We start from the raw sequence: 18,419 nt of genomic DNA on the forward strand, positions 1-18,419 counted from the left end.
TGGACATCCGGAGCGGCAGAAGTCTTCATCCGATCGGGGCAGAAGAGGTCCTCCAATCGGCAGATGTCTTCATCCAAGCAGCATCTTCTATCTTCAATCAACCGGAGCGGAGCTGAGCCATCTTGAATCCAGCCGATGCAGAGCCATCCTCTTCTTCCGATGTCCTAACAGCGAATGAAGGTTCCTTTAAAAAACGTCATCCAAGATGGCGTCCCTCAAATTCCGATTGGCTGATAGGATTCTATCAGCTAATCGGAATTAAGGTAGGAAAAATCTGATTGGCTGATGCCAGCCAATAGAATGCGAGGTCAATCCGATTGGCTGATTGGATCAGCCAATCGGATTGAACTTCAATCTGATTGGCTGATTGCATCAGCCAATCAGATTTTTCCTACCTTAATTCTGATAGAATCCTATCAGCCAATCAGAATTCGAGGGATGCCATCTTGGATGACGTCATTTAAAGGAACCTTCATTCGCTGTTAGGACATCGGAAGAAGAGGATGGCTCCGCGTCGGCTGGATTCAAGATGGCTCCGCTCCGGTTGATTGAAGATAGAAGATGCCGCTTGGATGAAGACATCTGCCGCTTGGAGGACCTCTTCTGCCCCGATCGGATGAAGACTTCTGCCGCTCCGGATGTCCACTTCTGGCCCATCGGTGCCCGGCTGGGTGAACACGGCTCCAGGTAGGGTGATCTTCAATGGGGTAGTGTTAGGTTTTTTTAAGGGGGGATCGGGTGGGTTTTAGAGTAGGGGTATGTGGGTGGTGGGTTGTACTGTTGGGGGGGGGGTATTGTATTTTTATTTACCTGTAAAAGAGCTGATTACTTTAGGGCAATGCCCTGCAAAAAGCCCTTTTAAGGGCTGGTAAAAGAGCTGATTACTTGGTAATTTAGGATAGGGTAGGGCATTTTATTATTTTGGGGGGCTTTTTTATTTTATTAGGGGGCTTAGATTAGGTGTAATTAGTTTAAACTTATTGTAATTTATTTTTATTTTCTGTAATTTAGTGGGGGGTTTTTGTATTATAGTTTAGTTTATTTAATTGTATTTTAGTTTACATAATTGTAGGTAATTTATTTAATTAGTTTAATGATAGTGTAGTGTTAAGTGTATTTGTAACTTAGGTTAGGATTTATTTTACAGGTAATTTTCTAATTATTTTAACTAGGTAGCTATTAAATAGTTATTAACTATTTAATAGCTATTGTACCTAGTTAAGATAAATACAAAGTTGCCTGTAAAATAAATATAAATTCTAAAATAGCTACAATGTAACTATTAGTTATATTGTAGCTATATTAGGGTTTATTTTATAGGAATAATTTACTTAATTATAGTAAATTTAGTTTATTTAATTTAAATTATATTTAACTTAGGGGGGTGTTAGGGTTAGGGTTAGACTTAGGTTTAGGGGTTAATAACTTTATTATAGTAGCGGCAACGTTGGGGGCGGGAGATTAGGGGTTAATAATTGTAGATAGGAAGGGCAGATTAGGGGTTAAGGCAATTTATTATAGAGTTTGCGAGGTGGGAGTGCTGCGATTAAGGGGTTAATATACAGGGCCGGACTGGGAAATAAGACCAGCCCTGGAAATTTGTATAGACCGGTCCGCCATGCCCCCTCTGAGTCAACCCCGTCCCCTTCATATTAACCCCGTACCCTCCGGTGCAGCCCCCTATGTATATCCATTAAAAGTTACTCTCTGTAAAAGTCACATTTGGTGCAATAAAGAGACTGCTTCCTGGGCCTTGTCGCAACTTTTTGCGACCCTGGAAGTTCCGCCACTGCCCTGTATATCAGCTATATACCCAAGTGAGATGTCAGATCATTATAACCATTGCCTTAGTGAATGGGATGTTGTGCTATAGGACTTCATTACATACACAGCAAAGTAAAATGCATGCAGTGTGTTGCAACAGCTGTTAGCTTGTGAGCACTAAGTTATGACACAATTATTGTCATCAGATCAATGGGTTGTGACACACCTTTATTTTTATTCTTTTGCTATGCTTTTACTTTATTATTACAGTTAACTCTTGAAATTTCTCAGACAAGAATTGTGACAATGAGCCCATATATACTCACACGCTCACACAGTCACACACTCACTCACACACACTCACACACACTCACACTCACACACACTCACACATACTCACACACCAACAAGACATCAGACAGGATACCTGCCCAGGTGTTGGGCTAAATTCTCTAGATAATCTAGAGAATTTAGCCCAACACCTGCCTTTGCAAAAATGCTCCAAGTAAAAACACTTTGAATATATTCATTATGGTGGAGATATAATTATTCATAGTGTTTTTACTTGGAACATTTTTGCAAAAGCAGGTGCTGGGCTAAATTCTCTAGATAATCTCCAAGTAAAAACACTATGAATAAATATATCTCCATTCTCCACCATAATGAATATCTGCATGAAGTGTAGATGCCATGCTTATATAAAACAGTCTGCCATATTTTGACACAGTCAGTATGTCTTCTACTGGACTTCACACAAGTCACTAACTTGTATCACATTCACTGTTCACAACAATAATTAATAAAAAAAAATTATACTACATACATGAGTCCTTTATGCACCCCCAAATGCCAAACGAAGCAGGACATGATCTAACACAAATGACTGGACACCTAATGAACAAAGAGCCTTGTTATGCAGCATCTTGCACACACCTGGCCCCAAACCTCCATATGGATTATCACAGGGCAGATCTACACTTATTTTTAAATCACATCTACACGGGAGACTCACAGCTTGCTGCTTGCTGCTGCACAAAGAATGGTAATTGCAAGCATGTAATAGAGAAATCCAACAATTGCTCTCACCTGAGCTCAAACACAGGCCTTTGTTGATCGTGAATGAATCTTCAGACTTGAACCGAATGATGTGCCTGTTGCCTGCCTCTGCTCTGCTTTTTTTGCCTGCTGCTGCCCAAGTTGCCGCCGGTCCCACTGTCTATTCAGTTCAGTCTGACTCCCTGCTGCTCCCACTGTCCAGTGTACTGTCCACACGTGACCCCACATGTCCTGCTTGAGCTTCAACTTACAAGTTACTGTACTACTCACTGACGCTGCGCTGCGATGCAGCCGCTTCCAGGCTGAGGCTCCCTCCACTATGTCACGTGGTGAGAACATCAGTGAAGTCAACTCACACAATGGCGTGACATCACAAGCCGCCGGCGCCGGCCCGCGCCCCGCATATGATGATTCCTGGGCCAGGCTGAATTCTGAGTCCTCCTCCTCCCTGGCGGCTCAGGTCCTGGCCCTCAGTGAGTGACACTGCTGTGACAGACAGACTGAGCCTGTGATTGTGTGAGTGAGAGACAGTCTCAGACACAGACTCAGTCACTGTCTGAGTGAAATTATGATTCGCTATAATTTGGCTAAGGACTGGCTTATATTGGCTAAGTGAGGAGTTACTAGTTGCGGTAAGGTCTTAGGTTAGCGCCGGAGGCCGGTTAACTTGCGGAGGCAGCGGAGTCTAAGAGGGGGTCAATGTATCTTATAAATAAGTTTAATAACAACTTTTACTACACAGTGCTGCAGCCTTAGTGGTTACTAAGTCAGTGTAACAGCAGGGACTGATTACCTGCTGCCGCTGGCCACAATAACGCAAAGCTGCAATTGCAAAAATATAAGTTATACAGCAGCAGCCAGCCAGGTAGCCCAGCTGAGCTGCTGGCCGGCGGCCCACCGGGATTTTTCCCGGTATCCCGGCTGTCCAATCCGGCCCTGTTAATACATTTATTATAGTGGCGGCAAAGTCCGGTCGGCAGATTAGGGGTTAATAAGTGTAGGTAGGTGGCAGCGACATTGGGGGGGGGGGGGGCAGGTTAGGGGTAATAAATATAATATAGGTGTCGGCAACGTTAGGGGCAGCAGATTAGGGGTTCATTGCTATAATGTAGGTGGTGGCGGTGTCCGGAGCGGCAGATTAGGGGTTAATAATATAATGCAGGTGTCAGCGATAGCGGGGACGGCAGAATAAGGGTTAATAAGTGTAAGATATGGGGTGTTTAGACTCGGGGTTCATGTTAGGGTGTTAGGTGTAGACTTAGAGGGGCATATTTATCAAGTTCTGGCGGACCTGATCCGACACTGCGGATCAGGTCCGCCAGACCTCGTTGAATACGGTGAGCAATACGCTCGCCGTATTCAGCATTGCACCAGCAGCTCACAATAGGCCGCTAGCAGGGGGGTGTCAATCAACCCGATCGTATTCGATCGGGTTGTATTGTGGAGATGTCTGTCCGTCTGCTCAGAGCAGGCGGACAGGTTATGGAGCAGCGGTCTTTGTGACCGCTGCTTCATAACTGCTGTTTCTGGCGAGTCTGAAGACTCGCCAGAAACAGGGGCCATCAAGCTCCTTACGGAGCTTGTTAAATAGAGCCCAGAGAGTGTTTCCCCATAGGAAACAATGGGACTGCGTTAGGAGCTGAACGCTGCTTTTTTGCAGGTGTTAGGTTTTTTTTTCAGCCAGCTCAGCCCCATTGTTTCCTTTGGGGATATCGTGCACAAGCACGTTTTTCCAGCTTACCGCTACCGTAAGCAACGCTAGTATTGAGGGTTGAAGTGGAGCTAAATTATGCTCAATGCTCCCTTTTTCTGAGGCTAACGCAGCCATTCAGACAACTCGTAATACCAGCGTTGTCTTAAGGGTGCGCTGGAAAAAAAGGCTCGTTAGCACCGCAGGTCTTTACCGACAAAACTCTAAATCTAGGCAAAAATGTGCAGAATGAAGTGAATGACACTTTTATTACATTCAGTATATGCTTGAAGTCAATATAATGCAAATTGAATTTACTTTAGATTATGTTTGTGTATTATTTGTATAGCCATGTATGTGGGAATATGCATTTAAATTAATATAATTTAATTTACATTTTCCATTCTTTAAAAAATGAAATATATAGAAATAATCATAATCATAACCTTATAAAACCTGCCCAGTGGCGGTTCTAGAACTTAATATTGGGGTGGGGGGGGCAAGCAAATGTGGTGAAGAAACAGCACACGTGATATATGGAGCTTTTTGAAGCTCAACGGGCACGCTACACTTGCGATCGTAATGTAAATGAGAATACATTAATTAAGAGGAATTCTGCATGCAGTTTATCTTGTGACAAAGCTAGTTTACAGAGTTGCTCTTTTCAGCAAGTAAATGGACATTTAATTATAAAATGGAAATGCTCTGATTTGTTAGCACATGTGATTTATGCATTAGATAACTATGTATTAGATGCAAGAAAAAGGGTTAGACGAATAGGTATAGTCGAGCTTTGGAGCTGCCAGCCTTGAAGCCAGTGACTGACAGAAACACAAGCAGTGATTGGTAGGGCTGTATGTCTGTGACTCCTGATTGGCTCACTGATCATGTCCTGTTACAAACTGCAAGACTTGAGGCTCTGAGTGGGACTTAAAGGGACAGTCTAGGCCAAAATAAACTTTCATGATTCAGATAGAGCATGTAATTTTAAAAAATTTTCCAATGTACTTTTATCACCAATTTTGCTTTGTTCTCTTGGTATTCTTAGTTGAAAGCTTAACCTAGGAGGTTCATATGCTAATTTCTTAGACCTTGAAGCCCACCTCTTTCAGATTGCATTTTAACAGTTTTTCACCACTAGAGGGTGTTAGTTCACGTATTTCATATAGATAACACTGTGCTCGTGCACAAGAAGTTATCTGGGAGCAGGCACTGATTGGCTAGACTGCAAGTCTGTCAAAAGAACTGAAAAAAGGGGCAGTTTGCAGAGGCTTAGATACAAGATAATCACAGAGGTTAAAAGTATATTATTATAACTGTGTTAGTTATGCAAAACTGGGAAATGGGTAATAAAGGGATTATCTATCTTTTAAAACAATACAAATTCTGGTGTAGACTGTCCCTTTAACCCCCTTGAGGGATGCTAATGAATTAGAGCATGCAATTTTTGCATTTGAATATCCCTTTAATAGTGCCCTTTAATATAGCAATGATAGCGAGACATCTTGCCACTCACAGAAACAACATATTTTTAAAATTTGTATAGAATTCCCAGTGGGCATTCCCTGCGAGTACAAGTGTAGAAAACAATGTCTGACACAGCAATGTTTTTTAGAATCAAATCCTATGTCCTTTAACCATAATTGTTAGAAAATCTGCTCAATTTTGTTAAATATTTTACAATATTATTTAATGTTTTCTTGCACAAAATTAGTAATACATTTTCATGTAACTAATTTAGAGTTTTATTAAGTAAAGTGTTTAATTGTAAATATTTGTAGGGTTGAAGAAAATGCAATGACCTTGTGCACATGCACTGGATTAATAGATACAGACAAAAAAAGGAACATCAATGTCAAATCAAATCAGAGGAAGTATTTTGTGTTTATGGTTGATGTGGGATTGACTTTATATATAAATTGAATTTTGATTGGAGCAAAGGGTTTTCAGCTTTTATAATCCTAATTTTTGAGGTATGAATTTCTGTATAATGAACAAATTGCCAGTGCAGACAGCATGTGTACGTGCAGACAAACTGTCACCCTGCACAGCGTATAAAGCTGCAGCTGTGTGAGATGTTACAGACACGCCTTTCTACTCATAGTGACTAAGGGGATTTTAAAGGTACTGCACATAATTTATGAATATAAGAATACTTCCTGCTGTGACGTCCAATGCTCTTTTACTCTGAAGCATTTGTTTAGCAGTCAGTGAGCAACTTACAGCAAAGAGTGGAGTCTAATCAATATAGGAGTGTGTGACCACTGCAAGTATCTTGGTAAACTAAACTGACCCACTGAAAACAATGTCAAGACTAAGTTTAGCAAAATGCAGATCACTTCTGAAAGGCGTATACAGCTACACTGCTACAGGAAGCACAAGCAATGCACTGCAGACAAGGCCTTACTGTCAGAAATCTAATGACCTGGACACAAAAGTCACATCACAAGCATTTGCTGGTAAGTTTACAAAAAAATTGTAAAAGTTATTAACTCTGCAACATGTTAGTTTCAGTACTACAAACAAAAACAATTCCAGTACATTTTTAAAAATATATATATATTTTTACTTTTACTCGAGTTTAATACAAACAACAAATATATAATTATTAAAGCTTTTGTCCCTATTTTAAAAATATATTTTTCCATATTTAATCAATAATGAGCTAAATATGTTTTCAATAAACAAAAAGTACAATTCTCACAATTTCTGTTTCTAGTTTAGCCCATGTATAGAGTTTATAAATTTGTTTGCTGACATTGCATTACCAATATTTGATATTCAGTTATATATGATATTCAGCTAGATGGGTGTGTATCAAATTAGTATCTGAACTCTATGTAGCTTATTTTAAAACATTTATAAACATCTCATAGTGTTGCCTGAAAAAAAAAATGTATTTGCACTTACAAGCACATTGCATAATATTTGGGAATATTAATAAATAGAAAATCATTCTAAAAACCTGTAAGAAATATAATAAAGTGATATTCTATTGATGTTGATCATACAACTACTGCTATTAGCATAATAAATGGATGGTTTAATGTGCCTATATTATTGAGAATATTCAGACACTCATATCGTATTGTTTTTTTACTTCCTCATGCCCAAATAAATGGTTGGTTAAAGATTCCCTGTAATGTGTATAATATCACAGTTTATAAATACTTGATAAATAGGGTTTAAAATTGACTCTTTATTAGAAATATTAGTTAAAACAATTGTGAAAAGTATATTGGTATCCAGTGATGAATTACTGGAAACCAATAAAGAAAAAAAATGGCTGATGTATCATTTATATACATTCCATTGTCTTAGGTTCATTATATGCGCTATTTATACCAACTATGGGGCAGATTACAAGTTGAGCACAAAATATAGCTTCCGCAAAAGCGATATTTGCGCTCAACTGAGTAATACCAGCGCATGCAAATGTTCGCTGGTATTACAAGTGAGATGCAATGTGAACGCGACCTCGCTCATGACAGCGTACTTCCACAGGCTCCAATGGGAGCCTCGTTCTCATGCTGTCAGACACGGCATGAGAACTAGCACAGCGAAGGGGGTAAGTAGCGCAGGCAGCAAATTTAAATATATATGTATATGCTTATATGCATATATATTTATGTGTTAATATGTGTATATACACACATTAAAACATAAATATATATATATATAAGCATATACATATATATTTACAGGGAACACACAGTTCCCATAGACCACAATTTTCTAACACCCTGCACCCTCCAACTTTAGCCCCTAAAAACTGCTTAGTGCAGTTATACTTTTTTAACCCCTTGAGTGCTAACAACGGCTCTGAGCCGTCGCAGAGTTTCCCACTCAGGTGCTAACGATGGCTCAGAGCCGTCCCTAGCACTCTCACCTTGAGGGAGATCTGGGGGCTTGAGGGAGATCTGATCGGGCCTGTATAGTGACAGGCATCGCCAGGCTTCACGTTTTGCGTGGTGAAGTCACGCGCAATGACGTGATGAAGTCACTGCACAACTTTATTAAAAAATGACAATGAAAATTATAGGGAAAGGGGGCATGCTGCTTAGAAGCCTGTATCTCAGGCATCTCAGCAGCTACAGACTCCCAAGACCCACCGCAAAGGCTCCGGAGCAGCTTTCGCTGCTTCGTACATGGAGCCCTTTGGGCTTGCTGCCATTGAGCTGTAATTCCTTTTGTGTGTACTCGCAAACTGATAAATATGCTGTCGGAAGCAATATCATTTATCGACTGCTTCCAACGGCCCGTTATACCTCAATTATCGTGTCCAATTGTATAGGAAACTGCTAATCTTTAAATAATACCCGGTTTCCAATGCCCGCGCAAACTGTAAATACACTGCCGATACAATAACAAAAATAACATCCAGCTCAACTAGGTGTAAAACAGGAAAAAGGTGCTCTTTCAGATCTTTTTCCCATTGAAATCTAACCCGACACATCAAAAGCTCTCTATCCGCCATCCCCCCCACATCGCAACTTATAATAAATCTATTAACCCCTAATCCACCATCCCCCACAACACAATCAAGCTATTTAAACTATAAAACCCTATTCCACAATGCATCTATTAAATACCCCCACATCACAAAGTATCTATTAAATCTATTAACCCCTATTCCGCCACCCCCCACAACGCAATCTAGCTATTTAAACTATTAACCCCTAAACCGCCAATAACCCACATCACAATTAACTAATCACTAAGCCACCTAACTAATCACTAAGCCTCCTAACCTAACACACCCTAAATTGTCCCCATTACATAAATTAAAATAATTCTAATTTACAATTAAAATAAAAAATGTAACATTACTTTAAAAAAAAAAGTTTAAATGCAATGCCCTACAAAAGGCAATTTTAAGAGCTATTGGTAGTTTAGAATTAGATTAGGGGGTGTTTTTATTTGGGGAGGGGGGGTTATTTTCATAGAGATTAGGTTTAAATTGCTTTTTTTTATAATCTTGTTTATTTTTTTGTAATGTTAGACTTTTTATTTTCTGTAATTTTATCTTAATTTAAAATTAGTTTTTTATTTTTAAAGTAATTTAGGATTATTTTAATTTATGTAATGGGGAAAATTTAGGGGGTGTTAGGTTAGGGGGATTAGTGATTAGTTAGGGGGCTTAGTAATTAGTTATATATGCGATGTGGGTTATTGACAGTTTAGAGGTTAATAGATTTATTAGGTTAATTGCGGTGTGGGTTATTGGCGGATTAGGGGTTAATAGTTCAAATAGCTAGATTGCGTTAAGGGGATGGTGAATTAGGGGTTAATAGATTTAATAGATACTTTGCCATATGGGGGCATTGTGGATTAGGGGTTAATACATTAGTTATTGCGGTGGGGGGTTGCTGTTGAGAGGTAGATATTGTGCATGCGTTAAGTGTTTGAATTTATTTTAACAGCGAGTGATGGGTAAAATATACGGCGCTGCATACAAGTATATGCGATCGAGTGTAGTGTAAGGTCGGGTTACCATAGTAACCTATTAATATTTTATAAATCGGGCATCGGGTGGAAGCGCTAACACAACGTTAACTTACACCTACACGAAAAGAGTGACCACTCGCAAAGCGGTAACCTTTTCAATGGAAACCTGGTACTAAAATGGAACCGTAAATTACTTTTAGCTGTCGGCCTCTTCAGTAGCTTACGGCTTCATTTTTAACGGCTCAATGGAAGCAAGCTCTTTGTCAGTGTCCTTTCCTTCCCCCGCTGCTAATATACAGGGAGATAAAACCCATTATTGGTAAGTGCAAACTTTCCTATATCAAATGACATTTCAAGGTCACAGGATTGTTACAATAATAAAACATATCTAGCCTGCCCATATAATAATTTGGTTTATTTCATCCTTAGCATTGCATTAATAATATCCCATGCAGTCTTGAATTTCTTTATGTTAATTGTTTTTACTACTTTTTCTGGAAGGTTATTCCTTCTCCTTTAGTGCAGGCACAGGGAGCCGCCGCACAAAGACTCCTAATAGCGCAGCAAGGGCTTTGTGAAGAAGAGGACCGGATTAGTGCTGCTCCCCAGAGTGCTGAAGTTATTTAACTATTTAATGGAAACAAAATAATACTGACAAATTTTGTCAGTATTTATTAGTTTTCTTTACATTTCAGGGTGCATTCATTTGGATATTTTGTTTTGTGAAAACCGAATGCACATGAATCCATTTTATATCACACAAACACCTTTTTGGAGAGGATCTTGTCTTCCTAAATTCTAGAACCACTCTGATTAGTTTAAAAAAATAGCTAAATGGGTGTATATTAGACTTGTGCAGCTGTGAAAACTAAAACTTTGGTTTGGCCAAATCTTTGAAAAAAAATATTCAGGGAAATTAGTCTCCCCAAATATTTGTTGGTGGCACTACTCGTTATTCGTTTACTTTTAAACAAAACAAATACTGAGTATTCTTAGAACATTTACATTTAATATCGTTAAACAAATGTAAATGTCCCAAAGCTACAGGTGAAAAAGTTCACCTGTAGCTTTTTAATTACCCTTAGTGAGCTGGAGAGCCGCATAACCGGTCCTCTTCTTTACAGAGCCCTGGCCACGCTATTAGGAACCTTAGCTTGTGGGTCCCAGGGCCTATATTAAAGGACCCCTTTAGTATAGGCCCTAGGACACGCCTACCTAATAGGAGGCTCTGTAAAAATGAGGACCGGGTTAGAGTGGCTCTCCAGAGTACTAAAGATAAGTATTTAACTTTTTAAAGGAAACAAATGAATAATTATTCATTTTGTCAGTATTTGTTTTCTTTAAATTACGAAGTGCATTCATTCAGGTATTTGTTTCATGAAAAAAACTAATATAACTGCTGCTTCATGAATTTGCATTATCACTTGTATTATGAGTTGAAAGTAAACGTGATCACTTGAGCGCAATCGCGATATACACTAGAATGATTACCTCGACTTCAGAGCATAACACCATTTCATAGAAATGATTAAAACAAATATTGCACATATACGTTATAAGGGATCAAAGTAATGAGGTCTCAGGTGTTAGAAAAAAAAAGGCAGACAAAGGGCTTAAACATAGAGATATATACATATACATGTCAAAAATAATATATATATATATATATATATATATATATATATATATATATATTTATATATGTATACATATGTATTTATATTTGTATTTATGTATTTACACACATATATACACATACAAACACATAAATACACATATAGACATATAAAGAAGTGCATTGGAGACCTTGAAAACATGAAATAACATATTTATGCATTATTGATTTTTTTAATAATCATTTTAACTATGTATTTAGTGTAAATATTTCCCATTCCAATGTTCTTCACATTATATATATATATATATATATATATATATATATATATATATATATATATATAGTGTTCCTAAATAGGATACAACTTACTTTGTAGTGCACGGTAAGGGTTTTTATAACAATGGAATATAAAACAGACACCACTGACATTAAGCTACGCGCGTTTCACCCTTGCTTCATACGGGCTTCTTCCAGCTGTGCATAATTGGAGTGTTGCCTCCATTGATTTTAACACAACATCAAATTGGGCGTGCTTGTCACTAAAGAGCTTTTTCAGCCTTTTGTTGATAGCAGCAAAATCGGCAAGCAAAAAAAGTTATTTGTATCATTGGATACCTGCCTGTGAGTTTATATGGTATAGTGCTGTGCCTACATGAACTTTCCTTTTAAGAATACGGATTACAAATACACATCATGGGATGTTGTCTTTCTTTCTTTTTTCTTTTTTTGATGGATCCGGAATCATGGACTTAATAAAAACTATATTCAGTTGTTGTATTTACTTAGGCTGTCAATCTGTTTGCAGAGTTATTGATATTATGTTGCTAACTATCAAATATTTATAAATCCTGTTATTATAACATACTACTTGGATTGTTTATCTCCTTATTTACCCATGGCTAAGTTTATTAATTAAGATATATAGTCTGCTGCTGGACAAATAAGGGTACTTTTTCTCTCTTTTTTTTTAAATTTTATATATATATATATATATATATATATATATATATATATATATATATATATATATATATATATATATATACTCACTCACTCACTCACTCACCGGCCACTTTATTAGGTACACCTGTTCAATTGCCATATGCTTGGTAACACAAATTGCTAATCAGCCAATTACATGGCAGCAACTTAATGGATTAAGACATCTAGATGTAGTGAAGATGACTTGTTGAAGTTTAAACCGAGCATCAGAATGTAGAAGAAAGGGGATTTAGGTGACTTTGAGCGTGGCATGGTTGTTGGTGCTAGACGGGCTGGTCTGAGTATTTAAAAAACTGCTGATCTACTGGGATTTTCATGCACAACCAGAGAATGGTCTGAAATAGAGAAAATATTGAGTGAGCGGCAGTTTTGTAGACGAAAATGCCTTGTTGAGGTCACAGGAGAATGGGCAGACTTGTTTGAGATGATAGAAAGGCTACCGTAACTCAAATAGCCACTCATTACAACCAAGGTATGCAGAATACCATCTCTGAATGCACAACACGTCGAATCTTGAAGCAGATGGGCTACAGCAGTAGAAGACCACACCGGATGCCACTCATATCAGCTAAGAACAGGAAACTGAGGCTACAATTTGCACAGGCTCACCAAAATTGGACAATAGAAGATTGGAAAAACGTTGCCTGGTCTGATGAGTCTCGGTTTCAGATGCAACATTCAAATGGTAGGGTCAGAATTTGGCATAAACGACATAAAAGCATGGATCCATCCTGCCTTGTATCAATGGTTCAGGCTGGTGGTGGTGGTGTAATGGTGTTGGGGATATTTTCTTGGCACACTTTAGGCACCTTAGTACCAATTGAGCATTGTTTAAATGCCACGGCCTACCTGAGTATTGTTGCTGACCATGTCCATCTCTTTATGACTACAGTGTACCCCATCTTCTGATGGCTACTTCCAGCAGGATAATGCACCATTTCACAAAGCTCAAATCATCTCAAACTGGTTTCTTGACCATGACAATGAGTTCACTGTACTCCAATGGCCTCCACAGTCACTAGATCTCAATCCAATAGAGCACCTTTGGGATGTGGTGGGACAGGAGATTTGCATGATGAATGTGCAGCCGAAAAATCTGCAGCAACTGCGTGAAGCTATCATTTCATTATGGACCAAAATGTCTTACGATTGTTTCCAACACCTTGTTGAATCTATGCCACGAAGAATTAAAGGGGCAGTAAACCTACATAATAATGTTATATAATTCTGCACATAGTGCAGAATTATATACCATTATTTTAGCTCCAACTTTATATTTCAAACTATATCAAAGATTTTTTATCCCAAGTATAATTTTGTAGAACACCGCTCCTGGCTCTACTGAGCGGGTCTAGTCACAGCCGACCCGATCGCGCCATTAAACTTAATGTAGCTCGCTCCCACTACCAGACTAGGTATAGTACCAAAAACCATCAGATATGTATATATATATGTATAGAAATATGTATTTTCCTTCTCCATTGACTTCATCTTTTGGCGCTGATTGGGTTAGAACTCGAACAAAAACAGTTTACTTTCAACTCGTAATACGAGTGCAAAAAGCTTACTTCCAATGCAATTAACGCTCGAGCGGGAGTGTTAATAAGCGCCCCACTTGTAATCTGGCCCTTAACGTGATATGAAACCCCAACAAAATATTTTGTGATTTAAACAGAGCATACAATTAAAAAAAACTTTTCAATTTACTTCTATTATCAAATTTGCTTTGTTTTTATGCTATTTTTTGTTGAAAAGATACCTGGGTAGGTGTCTGGAGAACTACATGGCAGGAAATAGGGCTGCCATCTACTGGTCTTGAAAATGGATAACATTCTTGCAAAACTGTTTCAATATAGTGCTCAAGACACATGCATGCTTCCGAGCATAGCTTCCTGCTTTTCAATAAAAGATACCAAGAGAACAAAGAAAATCTGCTTTTAGAAGTAAATAAGAAAGTTGTTTAAAATTGCATGTTCTATCTCAATCATAAAAAGAAAAATGTTGGGTTTCATGTACCTTTTTAATACATCTTTACGGGCGCACATTAAATAACCAGCCAATACAAGTGGCTGGTTAATGGGGGAGCACTTTGCACTAAGCGCAATTAACCAGTGGTCAGCTCTCTGGTTAATAAAAATAAAAGTTGCACCAATTTCCCCCTCCCATAAAGTGGGCAAAATTAAAAGGAACTGTCCTTTTAATAATAAAAAACTGACCAAAAAAGTTATAAGGGGTTATATTTATATATATATACCCAATGCTGCACGAATCACCCCTGCGCTGCACTAGGTGCTTTGCCGTGTCTGACGGCAAGAGAACAAGGCTACCATTGGAGCCTATGGAAACACGCTTTCATGAGCGCGAGGCTCCCAGACAATGAGAACGTGACCTGGCAATATGTGCAATACAGTAATACGCAACCTGACAATATGTCTACTGGTATTACTGAGGGGAGCACAAATATATAAGCATAGTATTGAGGTTATTGACCACCTCCCTCTAGTCATGTAAGCTGCCATGTTGAAATCTATCGTTCATTACATTCCAGTGCTGACCTGTTTACTCATGTGCAGTAACTCTCCATATACCTGCAGTGTAACCTAGGTTCCATAATAGCAGCTAGGGTTGCCACCTCAGCCATGTTTTCCTGGACACTTATGAGTTATACATGCTGCAAGGTGTACAGGGAGGAACATGAATTGTATTTCTAGACAGCACTATTCATATTCCTCCCTGCAGCATCTTTTATAAGTGTTCTGTATTTTAAGGGACGGGTGGCAACCCTAAAAAGACAAGTGCACACTACCTACATTGGTATTCTGGTTAACAAAGGATATCTGAAGAACAAAGTAAATTTTATAAAGATGTATGCTCTACCTGAATCATGATTTTTTTAAAGTCCCTTTAACAACTGGTAGTAGCTACCATTTAAGATATCAACTCAGATATAATCTGGTTAAATTTAAACACACAAAATACAGTTTGAGGAGATATTGTGATCATTGATCACTGAACCCAATTTTTTTTCTTTCTTGATTCAGATAGAGCATGCGATTTAAAGCAACTTTCTAATTTTACTCCTATTATCAATTTTTCTTCGTTCTCTTGCTATCTTTATTTGAAAAAGAAGGCATCTAAGCTAAGGAGGCAGACAATTTTTGCTTCAGACCCTGGACAGCACTTGTTTATTGGTGGGTGAATTTATTCACCAATCAGCAAGAACAACACAGTTTGTTCACCAAAAATGGGCCGGCATCTAAACTTATATTCTTGGTTTTCAAATAAAGATAACAAGAGAATTAAGAAAATTTGATAATAGGAGTAAATTAGAAAGTTGCTTAAAATTGCATGCTCTATCTGAATCACAAAAGAAAGAAATTTGGGTTCAGTGTCCCTTTAAACCAAGAAACTAGATTCTATTCATCAAATACAACAAACTGATATTCAAGGTGTCTGCACATTTTATAACTTCAAGCAGTGTATACATTATGGTCAACAAGGATGGGAAGAGACAAACATATCTTGTTGTCAAATAAAAAAGCTTAGTGGGATCTTTAGAGCTGTGTACACAAATACACAATGGCACTAATTCATGGGCATAAATAAAACCAGCTAAACAAAATAAATATTGAGTGCTGCAAGGGTTTTAAAAAAATAAATAATTTTGGTTAAAAAGGATGTGTACAATTTAATTATTTTTGGAACCCAAAATTTTTATTTCATGATTCAGATACAGCATACAATTTTTTAAATTGTTATTAAATTTTCTTTATTATCTTGGTATCCTTTGTTGAAGGAGCAGCATTGCACTCCTGGGAGCTAGCTGAACACATCTGGTGACCAATGGCAAGAGGTATATATTTGCAGCCACCAATCGGCAGCTAGCTCGCAGTAGTGCGTTGTAGCTCCCAAACCTACCTAGGTATGCATTTTTAAACAAAGGATACCAAGAGAATGAAGAAAAATAAATAGAATTGAATTGGAAAGGTGTTTAAAAACCGCATACATTGAGGCCCATTTATCAAGCTCTGTATGGAGCTTGAGGGCCTGTGTTTCTGGCGAGTCTGAAGACTCGCCAGAAACACAAGTTATGGAGCAGCGGTCTAAAGACAGCTGCTCCATAACTTAGTCTGCCTGCTCTGATGAGGCGGACAGAGATCGCCACAATTCAACCCGATCGTGTACAATCGGGTTGATTGACACCTCCCTACTTGGCCACAAATCTGCACGGGCGGCGTTGCACCAGCAGCTCGTGTGAGCTGCTGGTGCAATGCAGAATACGTAGAGCATATTGCTCTCCGCATTAAGCGATGTCTGTCGGACCTGATCCGCACTGTCGGATCAGGTCCGACAGACATTTGATCATTCGGCCTCTATGTCTGACCTCTAACAGTTTAATTTTGATTTTACTGTACCTTTAAGAGTATTATATATGTACGTAGTGGGTTAGTACTACATACCCACATTTCTTTTAACTAAAAAACTAAAAATGTAATCAGTACACAGTAGATAAAGTTGCACAAAAATGTAAGTAATATTTTTTTAAGACTATTTTACTTTTTATAGTACTCATTTAAATGCCATTATAAGGGCAAGATTTATCAAGCTCCGAAAAAATGCGCAAAAAAAGTCGCGGAAATTTTCGTAGCTATTCGCAATTTCCGAAATCCAATTATTCGCCAATATTTATTAATATTGTTGAGACAAATTTCGTGCAAAAGTTTTTTGCGATGACAAGCGAATGACTAGTATAGTTTCTTGGAGAATCCGATGATTTTCACTTTATTTATCACTCGGAAGTAATTATCATGACTTTTACTTCCGGGAATAGTTTCATTGTTATTATTGTTATTGTCCTATTAAAATAAAAGAAATTAAACACGTGATTGTTTATTCTTGTTATTTCTTATTTATGATTAAAGTTCTTTTTATTCTGCCCCTTTTTTGGCGCTTCTGCACACTGTAAAGTTGCCCTCATTTGGTCGCTAAAACTATATTCTTTTCATTGTTCTTTTTCATAATATATATTTTTATTTATTTTTTTGGTGCAATATATTTACAGAGATTTATATATATATATCGTATTTATTAATATATCAATATTTTTCTACTCCAATTTTTTTTTTTATTTGTATATTTATAATTTTTAATCCAAAAAATAATTGATATATTTTTTTATATATTAAATTAGTTATTTATTTATTATGTCTGCTGCTGGCCTACAGGAAAACGCATCAACTGCCAGCAAAACAAAAGGTGGTCGAAATATACATTTTAGCCTATCTCAAAACAATGTTCTTGTAGACAAAATTTTAAATCACTATGATGTCCTGCTAGGCTGTAGAAGCAGGCAGACACCTATGGCACGTAAAAGGCAGATATGGCAAGATATAAGCCAGGAGGTATCTGCACAGGGTATAAACCCCAAAAATGTCAATAATTGTAAAAAACGTTTTTCGGATATAAAAAGAATAATTAAAATGAAATTATGCAAAGAAAAACGTTCAGCAAGAGGTACAGGAGGTGGTCCAGGATATACTGCTGATCTAATGGAGTATGAGAAGAAAGTTCTTAATTTGATGGGGCCTGAGGTTGTGGAGGGAATTGAAGTGCAAGGAGACACAGACGATTATGCAGGTAAACTATTATTATTATTATATTTATATTGCTAATGAAGTATTTAAATCCTAATTGAAATTGATAAATGTTTTCATTCTCCTCACTCATTACTGGTGATTGATTTCAAATACAATTTTTTTCCTTATATTAATATTTAATTTTGTTTTCTTTGAAACTTTTGTTGAAAAGCACATTTGATGTTCAATCTGTTTTTCACTTTTT

General features: G+C 37.7%; 1 protein-coding gene across 1 annotated transcript in view; it reads left to right on the forward strand.

The window, feature by feature from the left end:
- Window positions 1-6,630: 6,630 nt before the first annotated feature.
- LOC128645918 (protein FAM162B) overlaps window positions 6,631-18,419 on the forward strand; it is a 68,590-nt gene continuing 56,801 nt past the window's right edge. Inside the window, exon 1 of the mRNA XM_053699246.1 lies at window positions 6,631-6,969. Within this exon, the coding sequence (XP_053555221.1) occupies window positions 6,816-6,969 (154 nt within the window). The 5' untranslated portion in view covers window positions 6,631-6,815. The remainder of the gene's footprint in view (window positions 6,970-18,419) is intronic.

The sequence above is a fragment of the Bombina bombina genome, chromosome 1, assembly GCF_027579735.1.
Source record: "Bombina bombina isolate aBomBom1 chromosome 1, aBomBom1.pri, whole genome shotgun sequence".
In the NCBI taxonomy this organism is placed as follows: domain Eukaryota; kingdom Metazoa; phylum Chordata; class Amphibia; order Anura; family Bombinatoridae; genus Bombina; species Bombina bombina.